This window comes from Sturnus vulgaris, chromosome 8 (assembly GCF_052056855.1).
Source record: "Sturnus vulgaris isolate bStuVul1 chromosome 8, bStuVul1.hap1, whole genome shotgun sequence".
NCBI classification, from domain to species: domain Eukaryota; kingdom Metazoa; phylum Chordata; class Aves; order Passeriformes; family Sturnidae; genus Sturnus; species Sturnus vulgaris.
This window is the reverse complement of record NC_142250.1, coordinates 26,776,299-26,794,458: the sequence shown is the minus strand read 5'-3', so window position 1 is coordinate 26,794,458 and position 18,160 is coordinate 26,776,299. Positions and strand designations below refer to the sequence as shown.

Sequence of the window (18,160 nt, the reverse complement as noted above, 5' to 3'; positions counted from 1 at the left end):
ATGTCCCTAAAATCTACACTTTGAAAATTTGAAAGAGACTATAAAAAGGAGGAAGAAAGTAACAGAACCAGGAATTGTATATACAATGTGATTGCCATGGCAGATGATGGAGCTGCCATCAAAAACTGCATCAAATCAGTGATATTCAGAGAACTAATCAAGTCTTCTCTCTATCTCTTTATGTTGAGTAGTTTATTAAGACTTTGTGTTGGCACAGACTTCTACTTTCTTAAATTCAGGGACCATAAGGGAAGAAAAAGCCATAAAAGTTATAAATTTACAAGATACACGCAACTCACAAGGAAGTTTCCCTTGAGGTAGGACTGGTTTACAGTGATGAGATCTCCCCTGCCATTTACTGAAATTGCTTCTCTGAGAGTTTCTCAAAGTCAGGGGAAATGGACTGAAAACCTGAAAATTCACACACTTGCAGAACACTATGTTAGGCCATGTCCAGATAAAGTTTTTAGAAACAGAATGAGGAAAATCAATCAAAAAGGTTTATGAAGACAGTTCCTTGCCCTTTCACAGGCTTGAGAGGCAGATAAAAATTATTGTGAAAAAGAAGAAAGAAGGCAATGGAGGTAAAATTATTTTACCAATGTCACTAGACACAATCAATAGCAAAACTGGCAATATAGTCAGAAGTCCAACCTGGCAGTCTCCTATAGATCATCCATGCTCTTCACAGACTGTGTCTCATTTGCTGGGATTTTTCAAGATCAACAATATCATTGCAATCTACCACTGATTTCTGTGAGAAATTTATCTGAAATCTGTCAGCAAGCTTTACATATTTATTAGTAAATTGATACTTACCTAAAAATAAATATTTATTAAAATTTAATAACTTAAAATAATCTCCCTCCCTCTCCTTTCAGGAAAATTAATTTTCTTCTTAATTACACATTTTACTCTAATCTTAGACCTGATGAATACAGTGTGCCACGTACCCTACCTTCTGCTCTCTAAGATTATTTTCTATTGTCAGTTGTTCCTCTTTGTCATTCTCTATTTGTTGCTGTAACTTTTGGACCTCAGCTTCCTTGTTATCCATTTCAGCTAGAAGATTTTTCAGCTCAGTCTCCATTTTTTCCTTCTTTCGTGCCTCTCGTAACTCCTCGTTTTGACGCAGCTGGATGTCTTGCTGAAGCTATAATAATAGAGAAGAAAACAATTTTAAATTCTGCTGCCTTTCACTCAGGAAAACAAGTCCTCTCACCTTTTTGACTATGCTTGATTTTAAAAACAAAAGCTTCTATATTACTGCAACCATCACTATATGCCAGATTTTCTCAGAAGTAATTACATTTTCTAATGCTTGAACAAAAAATGCTGCATGCATTATTGATGACAAAATTTGTTAAACACCAGTCAGTTCACCCAGACAGAAGGGTCTCATACAATTCAAACATAAAAGCATTCCTCTGGAGATAGAGTGGCACAAATGTCTTTACTGTTATAAGTTACTTGCAAAGTGGTACTTTCTGAATGCAGCATTAAAATTAATTGGGGCTTGATGTTGTATTGCAAGGATTTTTCTTTTTATTATTCTCTCTGACTAGCAGAAACACTTACTACACTGATGTTAAAGGAAAGAGAGATGTCAGACCAGTGTTCATTTTCACAACTGGTCTCAATCTTTCCACTCTCAAAGTTCCTATGTGGGAACTCTGAAAGAGAAAATTTTTCTCATATTTAATAGACTGTCTTGTGACTCCTGCTCTCTCCCTCCACAAAAATTTGATGGAGCAGAATCAGCAGAGAGGAGACACAGGGGGCTGATCCATATGGAAATATTCTGTTCAGCCAGGGACCAGCAATTGAAAGATGTTCTTTGCTTAAGGATTCCTCCCCCTCTGAGCCCATAGATGAAAAGCTGCCAGAACTGACAGGGTCTTCAACGGAATCTTCAAAGAGACATTGTCATTTAAGAAGTCTGAAGTGGAGAATAATTTCATACTGGGAGAATGGAAGGTGATTACAAATGCTGTAACAATTCTGTAAATTTAAGGGTTGATGAAGTGAGTATCAGAAGATTAAGGCTACCAGGATGCAACAAGTTTTGACTCTCTTCTCTCATGCTCACAATGCCATCAGAAAAACAAAGATTTTATATTCCCTTCTAGTACATTCCCAGTCATCTGCTTTAGAAATAGAAACAATTTCTGTGCATGAAACCTAGACTGATCATTACTTTCCTATTTGTGATTTATAAAATCTGAAAGCCAAATGGTCCTTCTACCTCTTCTCTGTTCTTTTTAAGTGTGATTTTCTACTCTTCCTTTCTCCTGGTGTCTTGCTCCAGCCCCTATTTATATTCTGCTTTAATTCTTTCATTTCTCATTATTATGCTTATATATTTGATGTATCAGAGTTCTGTATCCCATCTTCCATCTTTTTCTACTTTCCATTCAGTGGCTATTCCTCTGATCCTCAGCCTTCTCTATCTCTAGCTGCTCTATACATTTCAAGAAAGCCATACATATTGATCACAAAGAACAACTGTCTACTCAGATGGTCAGAAAAACAGAAAGTCTAACTTAATGTAAAGCTGAGATGGAGTATGACTGCTCTCTACAGACGATTGTGTGGTGAAATATTTAAGCTGAAAAACAGTAATCCAGATTCAATATAAAGAAGAAAGTAGGAGATCCCTAAAAGTAAGGATCTGGAAAGGCTTCCCATAAAGAAATGGAGAGAAAAAACTTTGTTATTTTTTAAGTTAGATTTTGATACACTCATAAAAAATGAAAGTGCCTCATAATATGGCAACCACTGCCAACAGCAAGGGATCAAGAATCTCCATTCCAAGTCTATGTTCTAAGTGTCTCTTTCAAGGCATAAGGATTTACAATACAGAAAACATCCCATTTCTTCAGCATTAAACATGATTACAAATCACAAATAGTAACCTTGGCCTCATTGGGGTATTGGGAAGCTATGGAAGCAGCTGGTACAAGACAATACACTTTGCAAAGTACATAGCCTAGAACTATAGAAAAATATAAAATTCATTCACAGCATAGCACTCCTGAAAATGTTTAAGATGCAAAAGAACAGGTAGCAGCATATTAGTCACTGGAGATCAATTGCAAGTGTGGAGAAAGGCTCAGGATAAAGCCTAAAATAACCATCTGGTGATCAATACAGACCTCCAAAACTGATTGCTCTGCCTCATTTTTTGCCTTTTCTGTTTCCTGCTGCTGCTCTGTGATTTCAGTGAGACTTTGACGTAACTTCACAACTTCTGACAACAGCTGGTCTCGCTCCTCTGTTACCTCTTCTTGAAATCTTAGCAAATCCTCAACACTGGAAGCAAGGAAATAATAGTCAAGTAGTGTCAAAGGCCATTTCTGTTCTTCCTCCTATGCCAGAGAAAGACTTTTGTCAGAAAGAGGAGTTTAATTTTTTTTTTCATTTTAAACTCCCCTGTATTAAGACTGATGGTCAATTGAATTACATGCTTTATCTACTGTGATCAGAGTCACCATCAACCAAGTCAAAAATCTCTCTTGTTGTACCACATCCTCATGGATCTGAATAAACCTTCCATTTCCCAAAAAGGTAACAGGGACAAAAAATCCTTCTTCTATGCCCACTGCAAAATTAGTCAGGGACCAAAAATGTTACACTGTTGTAACCAGTCTCTCTGAACCTTACCTGACTGGACACCTAACTAGGCTGTATCCTACAGTCACATAATGTAAAAATAAAAACTCTCTGTTTTGACACATTTACAATATGAAAGGAAGTCTAAGCTGTGGGTTCAAGCTCAGTCTTAAAAAGCAGTTTAATTGTTCTAAAAGATTCTAGGGTTTTCAAGGCTGAAACCTGCAAAGGAGTTACTTAGTCTCATGGCCTAATCACAGGACAGGGTATTTAAGCACAGAACTGGAGGGCAATACAGAAGGAACTTCAAGAAGAAATTGTAAGCTGGCAGGTCTCATCAGCCTGAGCAGAGCTGGAAACAGGAGTGAGGTGTTGGCAAAGTAACAGCTCCTGGCTCTTGCAGAAAAATGCAAAAAGCAGCCAGAGAAAGAAGACTTTAAGGAGAGTTATACTAGGGAGAGGTTGAATGACCAGGCTTTTAGATCCAAGGAAAGCTGTTAAACAGGTCCAGAACATTTCAGGGACAAGAAGTGAAGGAGTGGATTTCTCATTGACCCAAATGGTTTATGTGCTGGCACATTCCTTGGAGAGGGAAGTGTTTGAGCATACTGAAGACCTCCTGTTTTTGAAGCCTGGATACACAGAGAGTGCAGAGACAAGCATGTCCCATACATATTCTGCATGTATATTGTAACTACCTTAAACAACGTGAAAATTTCAAGCCATAATCAGGAGACCACCAGCAATTTCAGTAGAAAGTGCACAGGCCATAAAATGGCTACACTTAATCTTATCCTTGGGTTTAACTTAATCTTAGAGCATAAGCAGTCTCTGAGGACCTGACAAACAGCAGATCCTGGAGAGCTCCTGAGAATGATTATTATGTGCACAATGCAGTGGCTTAGAGGCTCCATCTCAGACTAGGTCCCTCTATGAGTGTTTGGTTAAAAAGAAAAAAAACAAAAAACCAAAAAAAAACAAAAAAAAACCCACCATAATCTTTGAAAGTATGTAAATATAAGGAACAAACAAGAACACAGACAAGTGTTAAAGCCTTAAAACAAAGCTAGAAGCAGAAGAGAAATCAAGTGTCCTGCCTTCTTGATTTATCTACTTGACCTTGCTGCTGTGAAATGTAAAAATGTTGACAGGATCCTATTCTCAAAGTATGCTGAAGAGTTTGCCACATAAAACAATATGACACATACTGAGAAAGTGCATAGTATTCATTTTATTTGATCTCTCAGCTTAATCCAATACTCAGCCAGAATGAACTCAGCCAGAGCCTGATTCTTTTCTTGCTCTCTGCAAAAACACACAGACAAATAAATGTGTATTCATGAGAAAAGTAAAAGGCAGAAAAGATTTCAAAAGGCAGAAAAGATCTCTGTTTTCCACTATGTCTACATGGCTAAACAAAGTATAGAATGATAGAAAATCAGATCAGACTTTCCCTCTCCCTAAGGAAAACTTACTTGTACTCCTGTCCAGCTCTTTCCTTCATTAAATTATTTAGGCGTGAAATTTCCTTTTTCAGTGAATTAATCGTTTCCTTAGTTTTCTGTTCCCTTTCATAGGCTTTATCCACCATTTTCCAGGCTTTTTCAAGCTCCTAGGAATTAAATGGAAAATAATTACATAAATAAAATTGTGTTTAAAAATAACCACAAATTAGAAATTAATTGCCTTGCATTTTGCTTAGTTGAGAAAATAGATTTTTGTATCTTTTCATGATTAGGTTCACAACAGTCCCCTTCACTTAGTATCTTTTGTTTTGGCTGAGGACATAGCAGACATTTTGAGCCATTCAGGCTAGGTTAATTTACACCAGAAAAGCTGTAATATATTTTCTTTAACACATAGATCTGAACATTATCAAATCTCACTCTGTGAGGCTTTGATCACGTGAGTACCACCAATATCAGTAAAAATTTACTGACAATTCAGTGCCCACAAAAGTATCACCTACTTAGTCATGTCTGTAAAATTCCTATTAGCTGTTAGGAAAATGAATATCCTTTGATTTGGATGAGAAAATGATGTTACTCAACTTTTCTGCCTCTACTCATTTTCATCTGTGAGGACATAGTGGAATCTGATTTTAACTACTTATTTAGACAAGGCACAATTCTTATGCCAAATTTTAGCACATGGAGTTACTTAAATGACAGATTTGTGTGCCTCTCACAAGCTAGGGTTTGATACCCACAAATAGGATAGGGGAGGAGGATTCACTTCATTTTTTAACTTCCTTTGCATCTCTCTCCCTCGAGTCAGATCCTTATGAATCAAAAAAAGGCTTATTCCTTGCCAGGTTCAAATGAAGCTCCTACCATTTTTGGAATCCTTTGCTAAAAAGAATGTGCATAAATTCAGCAAGTGACTGGACTGGAAGGAAAGTTCCTGAAGTCTTAGTAAATAACGAAGATATTACTTTTACACTAGAAGTCCCTGAGCTTCAAATCACAGCAGGATGCTCTTTTCTCAGCTGGCTCCTAGCAGAGTTCTGGACTTCATGGACTTGTACAGATTTAGAACCCAAGTGTGGCTGTGCAGTTCTACATTAACTCTAGGGTCTTCCCAAGGAAAACCAAATAGAAACATAATTATATCAGGCCATAATACCCCTTTCAACCCCTACTTGCATCATATGAAATTGGGGCAGAAAAAAAATACCTTAGAAACCATCTCCACAATGAAGAAAATAAAATAATTTAATTTTTATCAAACTGTTTAAAGAAATTCTTTATTGTAATTCACATCTCTGTTTCTGAAAAAAAACAACCCTATTTAACATTAAACTCTAAATTATGACACCTATGTTATGGTATATTGTTAATATACTTATAGAATCCTTAAAAATCAAATACATGTAATATTTAGCTGTTTACTGCCTAAAATAAAAATTCAAACTACAGAATTAGCAGAAGTTAAAGGCTACCAGATTTTGCTGAAAGATAACACAAAATATAACATCTGTAGCCTCTTCAAACTGCAGAGGGAATACATTTCCCTTTTATGTATTCAACTAGCTCAGCATATCCAAATTTGAGGATCCATCTGGAACATAAAGATCAGGAATTTTTGCTCTTCCTTTTTTTCCACACATGCTAATAAAGAGTTAAAAAATGGGCTTTCCTTGCTCAGAAATCCAGAAAATTACAGTCAATTAAACTCACTACTTACAAACAGTATTTTCATTATTTAATAAATTACTTAATCCAAAATTTAGCTTAAAAATGTGATTTTTCACCTTTTTATCAAGCATTTTTAAACAGCTTTATGTAAAAAATCAATTTTTATGTCATACATTTTGAGATCTAATTTCCATTCAATGCAGCAATGATCATACATAAAGCATTATCTAGTAAATTATAAATTTTTTCATTCATTAATATCTTACACAAAAATGCTCAATTCTCAAATTTAAATAAATGTATGTTGGGCTGAAATAATGGCACAAAGACACAGTGTATCATGTTGACTAGCAGAAAAGCATAAAATATAACTGTAAATAAATATGTTTCAGATCTGTCAACCAGTAATAGGCAACTAGAGGCAACTTTCTCTAGAAAAAATGCAAATTGAAGGTAAGATTAAAACTGATTACTTAAATCAGAGCTTCCTGCTGGCTGATTACACTGTGATTAAAATTGGTGAATTAAATCATTATGACTGGAGTTTTGGGGAATAGAACTGGGGAATAAAATCAATACAGCCTCTGAAAGGTTTTAGTGGCTCCAGAGAGTATTTTGTTCTGATGAGTACTTGTAAGAGTGATCTCTTGAAGTCAAGGAGTCCATTCAGATTAGCACTGATTTCAAGTCGCTCTAAACTGCGCTTTTTGAACTTTATCTTTGGCATGTAAAAATTATTGTATTGAATTTGTATTGATAATTCAATTGTTATCAATAAAGTAGGAAGACACAGGTGATGGCCACGCTAATAAGCAAAATCTAAATAAAAATTTTCTACAGACTTCAGCATTAGCAAAACTGAGCTTCATCGTAGCTGCTTCCTGGTTATGTCTTCTACTGTAAGAGCAGATCAATAGATCTGTTATTTCCAGAAGTAAAAAGGAGCAAAATTTTGATGATGGAACTCTTCACAGAAGAAATATTCACATTGTTATTCAATGGGAAAGATTGCAGTGTGTCAGCAACACAAGGTAACTGCAGTACAAGACAGGTAGGTAATACCTGGCCGTTGTATAATTAAAGGAAGTACACTGGATGTTTGCTGTTAGAATAATTCAAAAATCTTTGGAAAAGTACTGAACTCTGGAGCTTGTGAAGCAGAACTTATGAAGTGTAACTGCTTTACTTTACTTTCATTAAATACCCCAAAAGATCACATCAATTTCATTGCTCAGAAACTGAGAATTAATGAAATTATTTCTTATTACATTGGATTGATATGCCTGGAAATTGAAAATTTGGTAATTTCAAGCAGGGCAGTACAAACTCCTATAAATTCCTCTTCTGGCATTCTTCCAGTGCAGACTCGTGGATCAGTATCCCTAGCCATGAAAAATAGAATTGTATTCCCCTCAAGATTAGCTTGGCCTTTGCTCCTTTGATATAACTGTAAACAGCAGATTGTTATGTCCAGTTTATTAAAGCTACAAAGCAGATCCTTTAACTGCCACCTAGCATTAACAGCTACTGATTATCACTGACCCACATCCTACCAGCCACTGGTCTGTGTGCTTAACCCTGGCCCCCAGAAAAACCCTACTGATTACAAACAGGCTTCACATGGAGAAAAATTTTTCTTCTGCAACTTTTATTTCTTACCCTAATGACTCATCAAGTCACCAAGATTCAGGGCCTTAATTTGGAGCAACTATACCATTTTTATAGGAATGGCCCATTAGGATTCTTTTATGGTTTATAAATAATTAAATTGTGGGACAGATTGTTTGTTGAATTTAGCTCTGAAGAATATCATCGTGGCTACTTTAGCACTTGAACTTCCTTCAACACTTAACTTGAATATACGGGAAACACATTTTTTGAATGTTAACAAAATTGTAGTGAAATACTACAGCTCTAATAGAGCTTTCCTTTAGAAAGAAGAATAATATGGAATAGAAAGGGTTTACCAGGCAAAACCTCAAATGAGACATGAACATTTTAAACAATATCCAAGTAATTCCTGAACCTTTAATAAAAGGACAAATTCTCATAACCAAACTGAAAAAGTATAAGATGTATACTTGGCTCACAGCACATCACTAGAAATTAAGTGTCCCATGTTGTGCATTGCACATCATTTCTAGCAGGATCATATTGTCATGCAGCTTTTTCACTAGAAAATCACTTAATGGGTTCAACAGTAGGTGGTGTGGTTCAGTCATACCCTGCTTGAGCTTCAAATTAGCTGCTGAAATTGGAAAGGCTCTTATTTTCCCACATTTCCACTCCCCAGTTTTATGACGTTACAGTGTCTCCTCAGTTTGGAAACTTCTTGAAGGATCACCTCTCCTACTGCTCACACACAGAGTATTGCCATGTAATAGCAAAAAGGAAATTATAAGGATCATCATGGTTCCTGACATTCATCTACCAGGTTTTGATTAGCAGTAGTGAAAATCAACAAGATTTTCCACGCTTTTCCTCCTCCTTGAAGAGGTTTTAGGCAGTACCACGGCTTTGCAACCACAGCCATAAAATGACAGTGCTGCTATTTATATTTACTCTGAATTTATTTTCTTCATAATTCTAGGGAACAGAAACTTCATTTCAAAGAATTTCTATTTCTGTAGTGCTCAGAAATCATTCTAGATTGCTACATGGACTTTATTTTACTGGAACAAAACACTTTATTGTAAGGCATGGAGGTTTCCCAGCTAAGTGCTAAATTAAAGCCTATCTAGGTATAAAATAGCTAAGTTTTTAAACTATCAGAATGAAGAAGTTCCTCCTGCTGTCTTATGACCACTTATCAGCTGTAGGTTTCTGACAGTGAAAATTCACTGTAAGCCTAAAAACATCAACGGTTTTTAGTAAACCAAGCACTTTGATTTGACAGAGTTTAAATCAAAAATAACAAACAACACATCAGAGTAAACTGGTGAAATCACAGTGCAATGCTATATAGGATTCCTTTTCAAAAGTACTGTGAAACATTTATTTATACAAGTTGTCACTTCCCTGGCCTAAACTCCGTACCTCAACAAAAAGTAGATTTTTTTATGTTCTGGCAAAAGCAGCCCCTCAAAAGTGTTAATGAATCAAAAACTGTACATTAAGTTAAAAATGTGCCATTTTACAGAGGAAAAGCTTAAACAAAAACTATTAGTGACTACTTGAAAGCTGACAGAGGTGGTTTAGTGCACATAAACACAAAATTTGACTGAAACCTGTAAATATACCAGGCTGAGCAGAGGTTAAACAACTGGAGATGCCAGCTCTCTGCTTAGTCCTCCAGCTAGTTCTCTACATAAAATCAAGTGTTCTTTCTTATTACTATGTTTTTCATTAACAATTTCAGATCATACTTCATTCTATTCAAAACTTTACCGACTTCAATGATGATATAGTTTCCCCATCATCACTAGTGAGTTTTGTGAGCACAGCTACTTTAGATGACTTCTCCACAAGCTCAGCACTCAGCTTCCTGCATTTCTCCATGAGATGCTTTTCATTTTCACGAGACTTCTTCATAATAGCAAAGAGCTTCTCATATTCGACACGGAATTTTTCCAGAGCTTCATCTCTGCTCAGTATACTGATGAATTCTTGGGAGTCTTCTTCCAGTGCTTCAAAAGCACTTTCTTCTAGATATGGTTTGTCAGACTTTTCCTGGGTGAAATAATCAACAATCAGGAAAAATTCAACATCTCACTTCTGACCCCAGAATACAAAAAAAGTAATATACTGAGTGTGTAACAGCTGCTAAGAAATCATGACAAAATTTTCTGTAATAACAGTTCTTTTGCTAGCATATAATATGCATGTTGTAGGCTATTTTTCAAACACATTTCCCCCAATTTTACAGAAATAACTTGTGCTTTACCAGTCAGCGTTCTTGTAATTGAGTCCCACAACTGCTTGAAAGATAAGTCTATAAAATACCATCATTGTGATAGTGTTTGAATAATGTATCAACTACTAAGGAGACCCAGTATTTTAGCCCAAAATTCTGGCCTAATTCTGCCCAGTTCTCTACCCTCTAAAGTCTGATTAGTTTATGATTTCCATCTAGATAGAAATTAGACAGATGTGCAGACAAGCATATCTCAAAGCCCCAGTAATGCCACACAATTCAGTCCTTCCTCTGTGGGAAATGCTGCTGTTAAACCTTACACAGAAACATTTTTCATCTAGCTCAGTTCTGATGCCAAATCCTTGCAAATGCACCTCTGAGGTGGTCTCACTAGGACAGGGAAGCAGCTCTCCTGGCAGCAAGAAAACCTCAAGGACAACTTTAATGCTGCAGCCCATGCTCCGGCCAGCATCAAAGAACAATCCGAGCTGCGAGCTGAAACTTAATACATTCCTCCTTCAAACCTGCTCTGGGACTCACAGCTTTCTTCTCATTTCATCCTCCTCTCCAAACCACGGAATCACAAAATGGGCTGAGTTGGAAAGGACCTTAAAGATCATCTCATTCCAACTCCCTGCTATGGACCTTCCACTAGACCAGGTTGATCAGAGTTCCATCCAACCTGCCTTTGAACACTTCCAGGGATGGGATATCTACAACTTCCCTGGGCAACTTGTGCCAGTTCTCACCACCCTCACAGTAAAGAATTTTCCTCTATTATCTGATCTAAACCTACTCTCAGTTTGAATCCACTCTGTCCTGTCCTGCCCCCACTACATGCTCTTGTGCAATGTCCCTCTCCAGCTCTCTTGTAGAGTCCCTTCAGGTACTTCAGTCTTGATTTGGTTCGTGTGTGTGATTGTAAATAGAGTTACAAGACAAGGAGTAATGAGGGGGGAGGCAGGGTAGGAATCACACCCATGATCTTATATGTGGCAGCTGCTCCTAAAATTTAAGAGTTACTACAGCCTGGGTACAAGTAACCTGATTGCTCCTACTTCCAGCCCAGGACATAACTGAGCTCTGCTCACACAGGTGATACACAAACATGGCATATGGCTACGGATGATACACAGCCGATGTTGTTGGGCCTATCCTGAGGTGCAGCCTTCGTCTTGTTCAGGGGACAGGAAGGGACGGGAGGGACAGGTTACAGGTTACAGGTTACAGGTTACCTCAGCCATGCTGCCGTCGGCTGGAGGTGGCGGGCTCGGTGCAGAGGGTCGGTGTCAGTGCCGGTGCCGGTACCAGGGTGGTGACGGTGCCAGGGCGGTGCCGGGGCGGTGCCGATACCAGGGCGGTGGCCGTGCTGGTGGCGGTACCGGTGCCAGGGCGGTGCCGGGGCGGTGTCGGCCCGGGCCCGCGGCGGTGCCGAGGCCGCAGCTCGCAGCCAACGCCGCTGTGGTATCGTAGCAACGGCGGCGGCTGCGGGCGGGGCCGCGCTGGGCCCGGGGCCGCTGTCAGCCCAGGCCCAGCGCCGGCCGCGTATGTGGATGGCCCCGGTCACTCTGCTTCCCAAGGGTAAGTTGTCCTCCAAAAGCTGTGTGTCCATCTTGCTGCTCAAATTCGGCCGTCGGGGATGTTAACCAAGGACACCGGGGAATGTTTCCCTCTGACCCAAAGGCTCCCTGAGCAGAGCAGCTCAGCGCGGCCGGCAGGGTGGGCCGGCTCCATCACAGAATCCTCCGGGTAGGACGGACCTGTGGTGACCATCCTGTCCAAACGCCCTGCCAAGGCAGGGGCATCTGCAGCAGGTGACACAGGAATGTCTCCATGTGGGTTTTGAATGTTTCCACAAAGGGAGACCTCACGACCTCCTTGGGCAGCCTCTTGCAGTGCTTTGCCACCCTCTATGGAAAGAATTTCTTCCTCGTGTTGAAGTGGAACGTCTTGTGGTTTAGTTTATGGCCATTGCTCCTCATCCTGTCGCTGGGCACCACTGAAAAGAGCCTGGCACCATGCCCTTGGCCCCTGCCTTTGAGACATTTACATGCATTGATGAGATCCCCTCAGTCTCCTCCATTCTCTCAGACTGAACGGGCCCAGCTCCTGCAGTCTCATCATACAAGAGAGATGCTCCAGACCCATCATCATCTTTTTGCCTCCACTGGACCCTTTCCAGTAGCTCCTTGTCTTGTACTGAGTCGACTCAAGGCAGGGTCCTGTGGAAGGCAATAAACAGGGATTTGTGCAGTTTGGGAGCACAAATCATTGGCTAGGAAGGGAACTTAAGGCCATTTCCCCTTGGCCTGTCACTACATGCCAAATGGCATGTATGACTTCTGCCATATATCATCATACCCAGCTGTTCACAGTAGCCTGTGTGTGCAGGTGGATGGTTTGGCACAACCCATGGTGCAGGAAAAGGGGAGGCAGGACAGCAGCTCCACTTCAGAGCTGTGCTCAAGGATCAGCCACTGCTGTTCTCTCCACTCCCAGCTAACCCCTAAAAGAGTGGGACTTATCTCTCTAAGCACATCTGATCTGTTCCATCTGATAGCTTTTGGGGCAGGGAATGTACTGTACCATGTGTACACTCCCTAGCAGCATGGATGTTGGCTAGGACGTTAAAGTACCACTTGAAACAAATTATGATGATGGAAAACTTTTTCTCTTGCTGGTTTAATGAAGCCTGAATTGTATTTCATTTTACTGATTACGTGGCAAAATAGGCAGTTTCAAATGGATGCTTTCAAATAGTCTGATTGTACCATTAGAACTGGAGAATAATACACATTTTATAATGTATTCTTTTTATGTGTGACTTAATTTACAAAATATCCTATGCACTGAAACATTCAATCTTTTCAAAGCAGACTTCTAATAAAAAAATCAATGAAGTTCCTTTTCTAAGTTTTGTACTCCCCTTTTTCCTCATTTTCTTTTGTACTGATATTTCTTGCATAATAAAATTATGAGGAAGATGATAAATTCCTTGATTCTAGGATTTCAGTTCTCAAGAGGACCAAACTTCTAGACCTTTAATATAAAACAACTGCACATGTAATGAAATATCAAATGGTATGATTTTAATTTTGTGAGCAAAATACTGCTGGAGGAAGGGAACATGCTCAGAATTTTAAAAAATAATATTATATGATGAACAAAAAAAAAGCCCTCCAATTTGCATCTCAAATATATAACTTTGATATTTTTTATTCTGTTTCTTATGTCTTTAAAAACAAAACAGGAAGGGAGTGGAAGGAAGATAGTCACCTTTGGGCTTCAGGTTCATGTTTGTGCTTGAAGGTAACAGCATAAATGTGTCTAAAATTATACCCATTTATTAAGACATTCCCGTGAGCTTCCTGGTCTGGCTGAAAATGTCCCTGTTCACTGCATGGGCTTGGACTAGAAGGCCTTTAAAGGTCTCTCCCAACCCAAACTGTTCTATGATTCTACTCAGGTTTTTCAAACCCCTCATGATCTGTGCCCTCTGAGACTGTGTGTGACTGTATAGACTGGTCTTCATGACAACTTCCTCTTGAGCTAAATTCATCCAAATTCTGCAAGTTCACCCTCGTGGTAGCTGCATCTCTAACTGCAGTGCAGACATAGTGGGGTGAGTGTTAGGAGTCCATGATAACTCATGCAAAACCACATTTTTTAAAAGAAGCCTTAAAACATCACAACTCATAGCACATAAGTGCAACCAGGACACAAATCTGTGTGACTGTGAAGACTCAAATATTCACATTGAATTAATTCTGCAACAAATTATATTAACAATAAGAGAAGGCCTCAAAAGCTTCATAAACAAGGAGCTGCACTGACACACAAGAGGACCCCTGGGTTTCTGACCTTAGCAAGAATTCGCTTTAGCTCAGGACCAGTCACTGAAAATTCCCTGTGCTTGAGATTCACCGGTGAAGTGTAAATAACCACATCTGGCCTCCTGCAATGGTGCTGTGACTGTCATGGCTATCAATGATGCACTCATGTCATAGAGAGAACCTCTGCACAAGGTGGAGCTCTTCGAGTGGGATCACTATTTAACTCTCCTTTTTAAGATGAGCGTATGTCCCCAGCTCTGCAAAAACCTTTCTGCTAATAAGAGCAAAAAACTCACAACAGCCACAGAAGAAAAAAATAAATAAAACCAAAAAGATCTCCATTAATTGCAATGAAAAGCCAGACCTAGAAAGTTTAAGTTCATTGAAAAAATTATTTATTTCACTGACGTCTTTGTTCAAGAGACACATGCACTTTATGGTAAATAAGCAGAATCACCTGTCTCACCAGCTGCATAAAAGAGAGTTTTGCATCAGTGGGGTGTGTTGCTATGCATGCAGAAAGGGTTACTAGAGAAGAAATGTTTGCTCACTGATTTATTTGAGATCACAAGCCTTGTGCAGTTAATTTAAGGCATGCTTTAAACTGTAGTGGCATGAAAATGATAAGCTATTACTTCCTGAATGTAAGGATTTATGGGCTGCCGCAGAGATATAAATAACAAAGTAAAATCTCATCATAAGATGACCCAGGAGTATGTAAGCCATTTGGGGCAGGGACCATGACAGTACGTGTCTTGTGGCAAGTGCAGAAGGACGTTTGTGGCGTGGGTGAGGACAGGGTGAAGGAGGGCGCGGGGTTGAAGCGATTCCCCGGTCCCGCTGCTGTCGGGAGGCGGCAGCACCGCGCCACGGCCGTGCCCGCCCCGGCCCGGACACGGGCTACAGACATCCCGTAATAGCCGAGCCTGGATGGCGAGGTGAACACCTGAAATGCATGAGGCTCTGCATTTCCATTCGGTTTGGCTCCGTTTACTCAGATAACATCAATGGAAAATTACCACTAAGGAAAGCAAAATTTATCTACCGATCTGCTAATATTAAACTATTGTTTGACATATATTAGAAATATGTTACACAAATATCACCTCATTTAACTGCAAGTCTTGTAATTTCCCCGGGAGTATGGAAATCCAGCAGAGCTCATGGCCCCAAAGAGCAGAGATGCTGTAGGCAGTGTCAGTGGGCTGACATCCTGGGACGTACCCTGCAAACCAGATTGCCTTCTCAGAGTTACAGCACTCTTGCAGTATTAAAAGGAACAAGAGCTTACTGAAAATGCTCCTTTTTCTCCAGTGACAAGGAAATTCTATATGGTTCTCAATTACTTAATTATCTAATTGATGTTTTTACTATATTCTTTTTAAATTTCCTTTCCACCTGTTATTTTCAAACTTAACCATAGTTTTATAACAAGAACGGTTGTTCAGTTTAAATTGGATTGAGACTTTCTACTTTGTTCATAAAGATGATGCAACAGATCTCAAATAACAGTAACCTTTGATCATGTTTGGCACTAGAGCTGAGCTAACGATCTCGAGAGAAACATTACCATTTTCATAAGAAGTTAAATCATAGCAATGTTTCAATTAAGAGAAACACCTAAATAAAGGACTTAGTCAGTTCTGAGCAGCTCAAGCTGACAAGTGGTCTGTGTATAATGCACAATTACATGCTTTATATTAAAAAAAAAGAGTTATGGAAAGTAACTAAAATTAATTCAATAATCCTGAAACTAAGCTGAACTTGCTATCCCCCAGTATGTTTTGAAACTGCAGAACAGTTTTCCATCCCAGTTTTTCCTCCCAGTTCTGCAACTGGGATTACTATGGCATGCCATGCTTGTTAGAAAATTCCTCTCTTCTACCCTCCTCCAAGCTAAACATAGGACTTCTCCAAGATTGCTGGATGAAAGCAATGATCTGCAGATCCCCATCACCATCACTGCCCACTGTGGGCTTTACCATCACCAGTGTCATGGTTTATGCTACAAGTCTGGCCTTCTGGCCTTAGAGAATAAGATGGGGGACTTTTCTTCCTATATATGTGCAGGAATAGTTTGATAGAAGTAATCCCTCCCATCCTGGTTGCCCAGCATCATTAATCACTGGAGAGACTATAAAGGAAAGCCTACAAGGTAACATAAATACACTTGGCCCTGCAGAGCCCTTACGTTTCTTCAATCAATGATTTCCATTACCTGTTTGCCAGTTCGGACCCACGGCTGCCTTCCCAATCAGGAACATTTGGGTCTATTTAAAAATGAGTTTCAAATATGTATAGAGTCATCGTGTGCTCATTAGCTTTCCAACAGCCTTTTGGTTCCAGCAGCAGAATCAAGGCCCTAATATCATATTCTTGTTCCACTCACATTTTATTCTTCAGCCTTTTAATTCTCAGCCACCAAGTCTTTCCCTAGATGAAAAATTTGTCAGGCCTCTTTCACTATTTGACACCTGACTCCTTTAGAAGGAAGAGGCTACTAGAAAAAATCTTAATGCCCAGAGAAGGGTAGAGAAATCACAGGGATTTAAGATGTTTATTAGGTCAGGTGTAGGGGATAGTTGAGGACACTGTATGTTGAACTGTGAGGAGGTGATCCCATCTCCCTGCACATGTCCTTGCATGATATCCAGGAGGTGTGAAATGTCATCAGTGGGAGTCCCCACTCCCTTCTCCTCTTGATCTACTCCTGCAATGCCTACTCAAGCACTGTCCTGCTGCAGTCTCCTTCAGGCTTACACAAGGGTAGGCCCCAGCAAGGCCTGACAAGCGCAAGATGATCACTCCTGCTTTCTCTGTGTGAAGCATTAATGTAATCCCTCTGTGTACTCCAGGGTGGAAGTTGTCTCCAGTATTCTTTAATATTTTTATTTACCGTTTCTAATAGTTTAAGGAACTATTGATGGTTTTGTAATGAATTAGAAATACTAGTGGAAAGAATAAGTTCTCAATCATCTAACACATCTGAAAGCAGCTAAGAAAGGGACCTAAAATTTCACTCTCAGCCCAAATCCTGCTCGTGTCCTTCACCTGCTGATGAGATCTTAGAGTCCATTTTAGAAATAATATTATTATATCTAATTTCTGCTGCAGTAGCCATGTCACAGAGCCACAGGTTAAGTCCCAGTGTGTGAAGAACTGTGGTACTGTTACTCCAGTGCTTGCAGCTTCAGGTCCTGCCCAGCATGTGAGTAAGGTTAGCGGAGCTTGGCTCATCAAATAAATTACTACCCTTAGCAAGATAATGATCTCAAGCCTTCTGCAGTGCAGCAATACTCAAACAATGAATCATATCCTAGAGTTGTCAGTTGCTTCTAGCTTTCCCTCTTTCAGACTGCTGAACTGCATCAAAAGCCCCTAACACAAATCAAATGAATGTGTCTTGGTTTGAGTTTTACGTGTATTATATTGTTATAATAATTTTGTACCATCTTAGGTGGCACAGAAACTAGATTCTGAATCTAGGATGGTGGATGTGTAATATTATCTGTTGAGATGTGAACCTTCCCGTGAAAAATGTTCAGGTCTTTTCCCTGTATCCCAGAGAAATTTTGCAGATACATATAAATTATAGCCACTGTAGCCTATAGTGATTTGTATTGTCCAATGTGTATATCCATATAAGTACCTATCCAGAATCAGTAATTACTACTTTATTGGGCTTTATGTGGGTGATATTTAATAGACATTTTCCTCTGGCTTAG

At 39.3% G+C, this 18,160-nt stretch overlaps 1 protein-coding gene across 3 annotated transcripts in view; it reads right to left on the bottom strand.

The window, feature by feature from the left end:
- CFAP58 (cilia and flagella associated protein 58) overlaps positions 1 to 11,938 on the bottom strand; it is a 57,078-nt gene extending 45,140 nt beyond the window's left edge. For all 3 annotated transcript variants that reach the window (XR_015805182.1, XM_014883755.2, XM_088169306.1), the window contains exons 1-5: positions 11,838 to 11,938; positions 10,137 to 10,418; positions 5,088 to 5,224; positions 3,156 to 3,312; positions 959 to 1,153 (exon numbers count right to left, since the gene is read on the bottom strand). Coding sequence is in view for 2 of the 3 variants with exons in the window: in XM_014883755.2 (XP_014739241.2) it covers positions 959 to 1,153; positions 3,156 to 3,312; positions 5,088 to 5,224; positions 10,137 to 10,418; positions 11,838 to 11,846 (780 nt within the window). In the remaining variant the exon portion in view is untranslated. The remainder of the gene's footprint in view (positions 1 to 958; positions 1,154 to 3,155; positions 3,313 to 5,087; positions 5,225 to 10,136; positions 10,419 to 11,837) is intronic.
- Between the last annotated feature and the right edge of the window lie 6,222 nt (positions 11,939 to 18,160).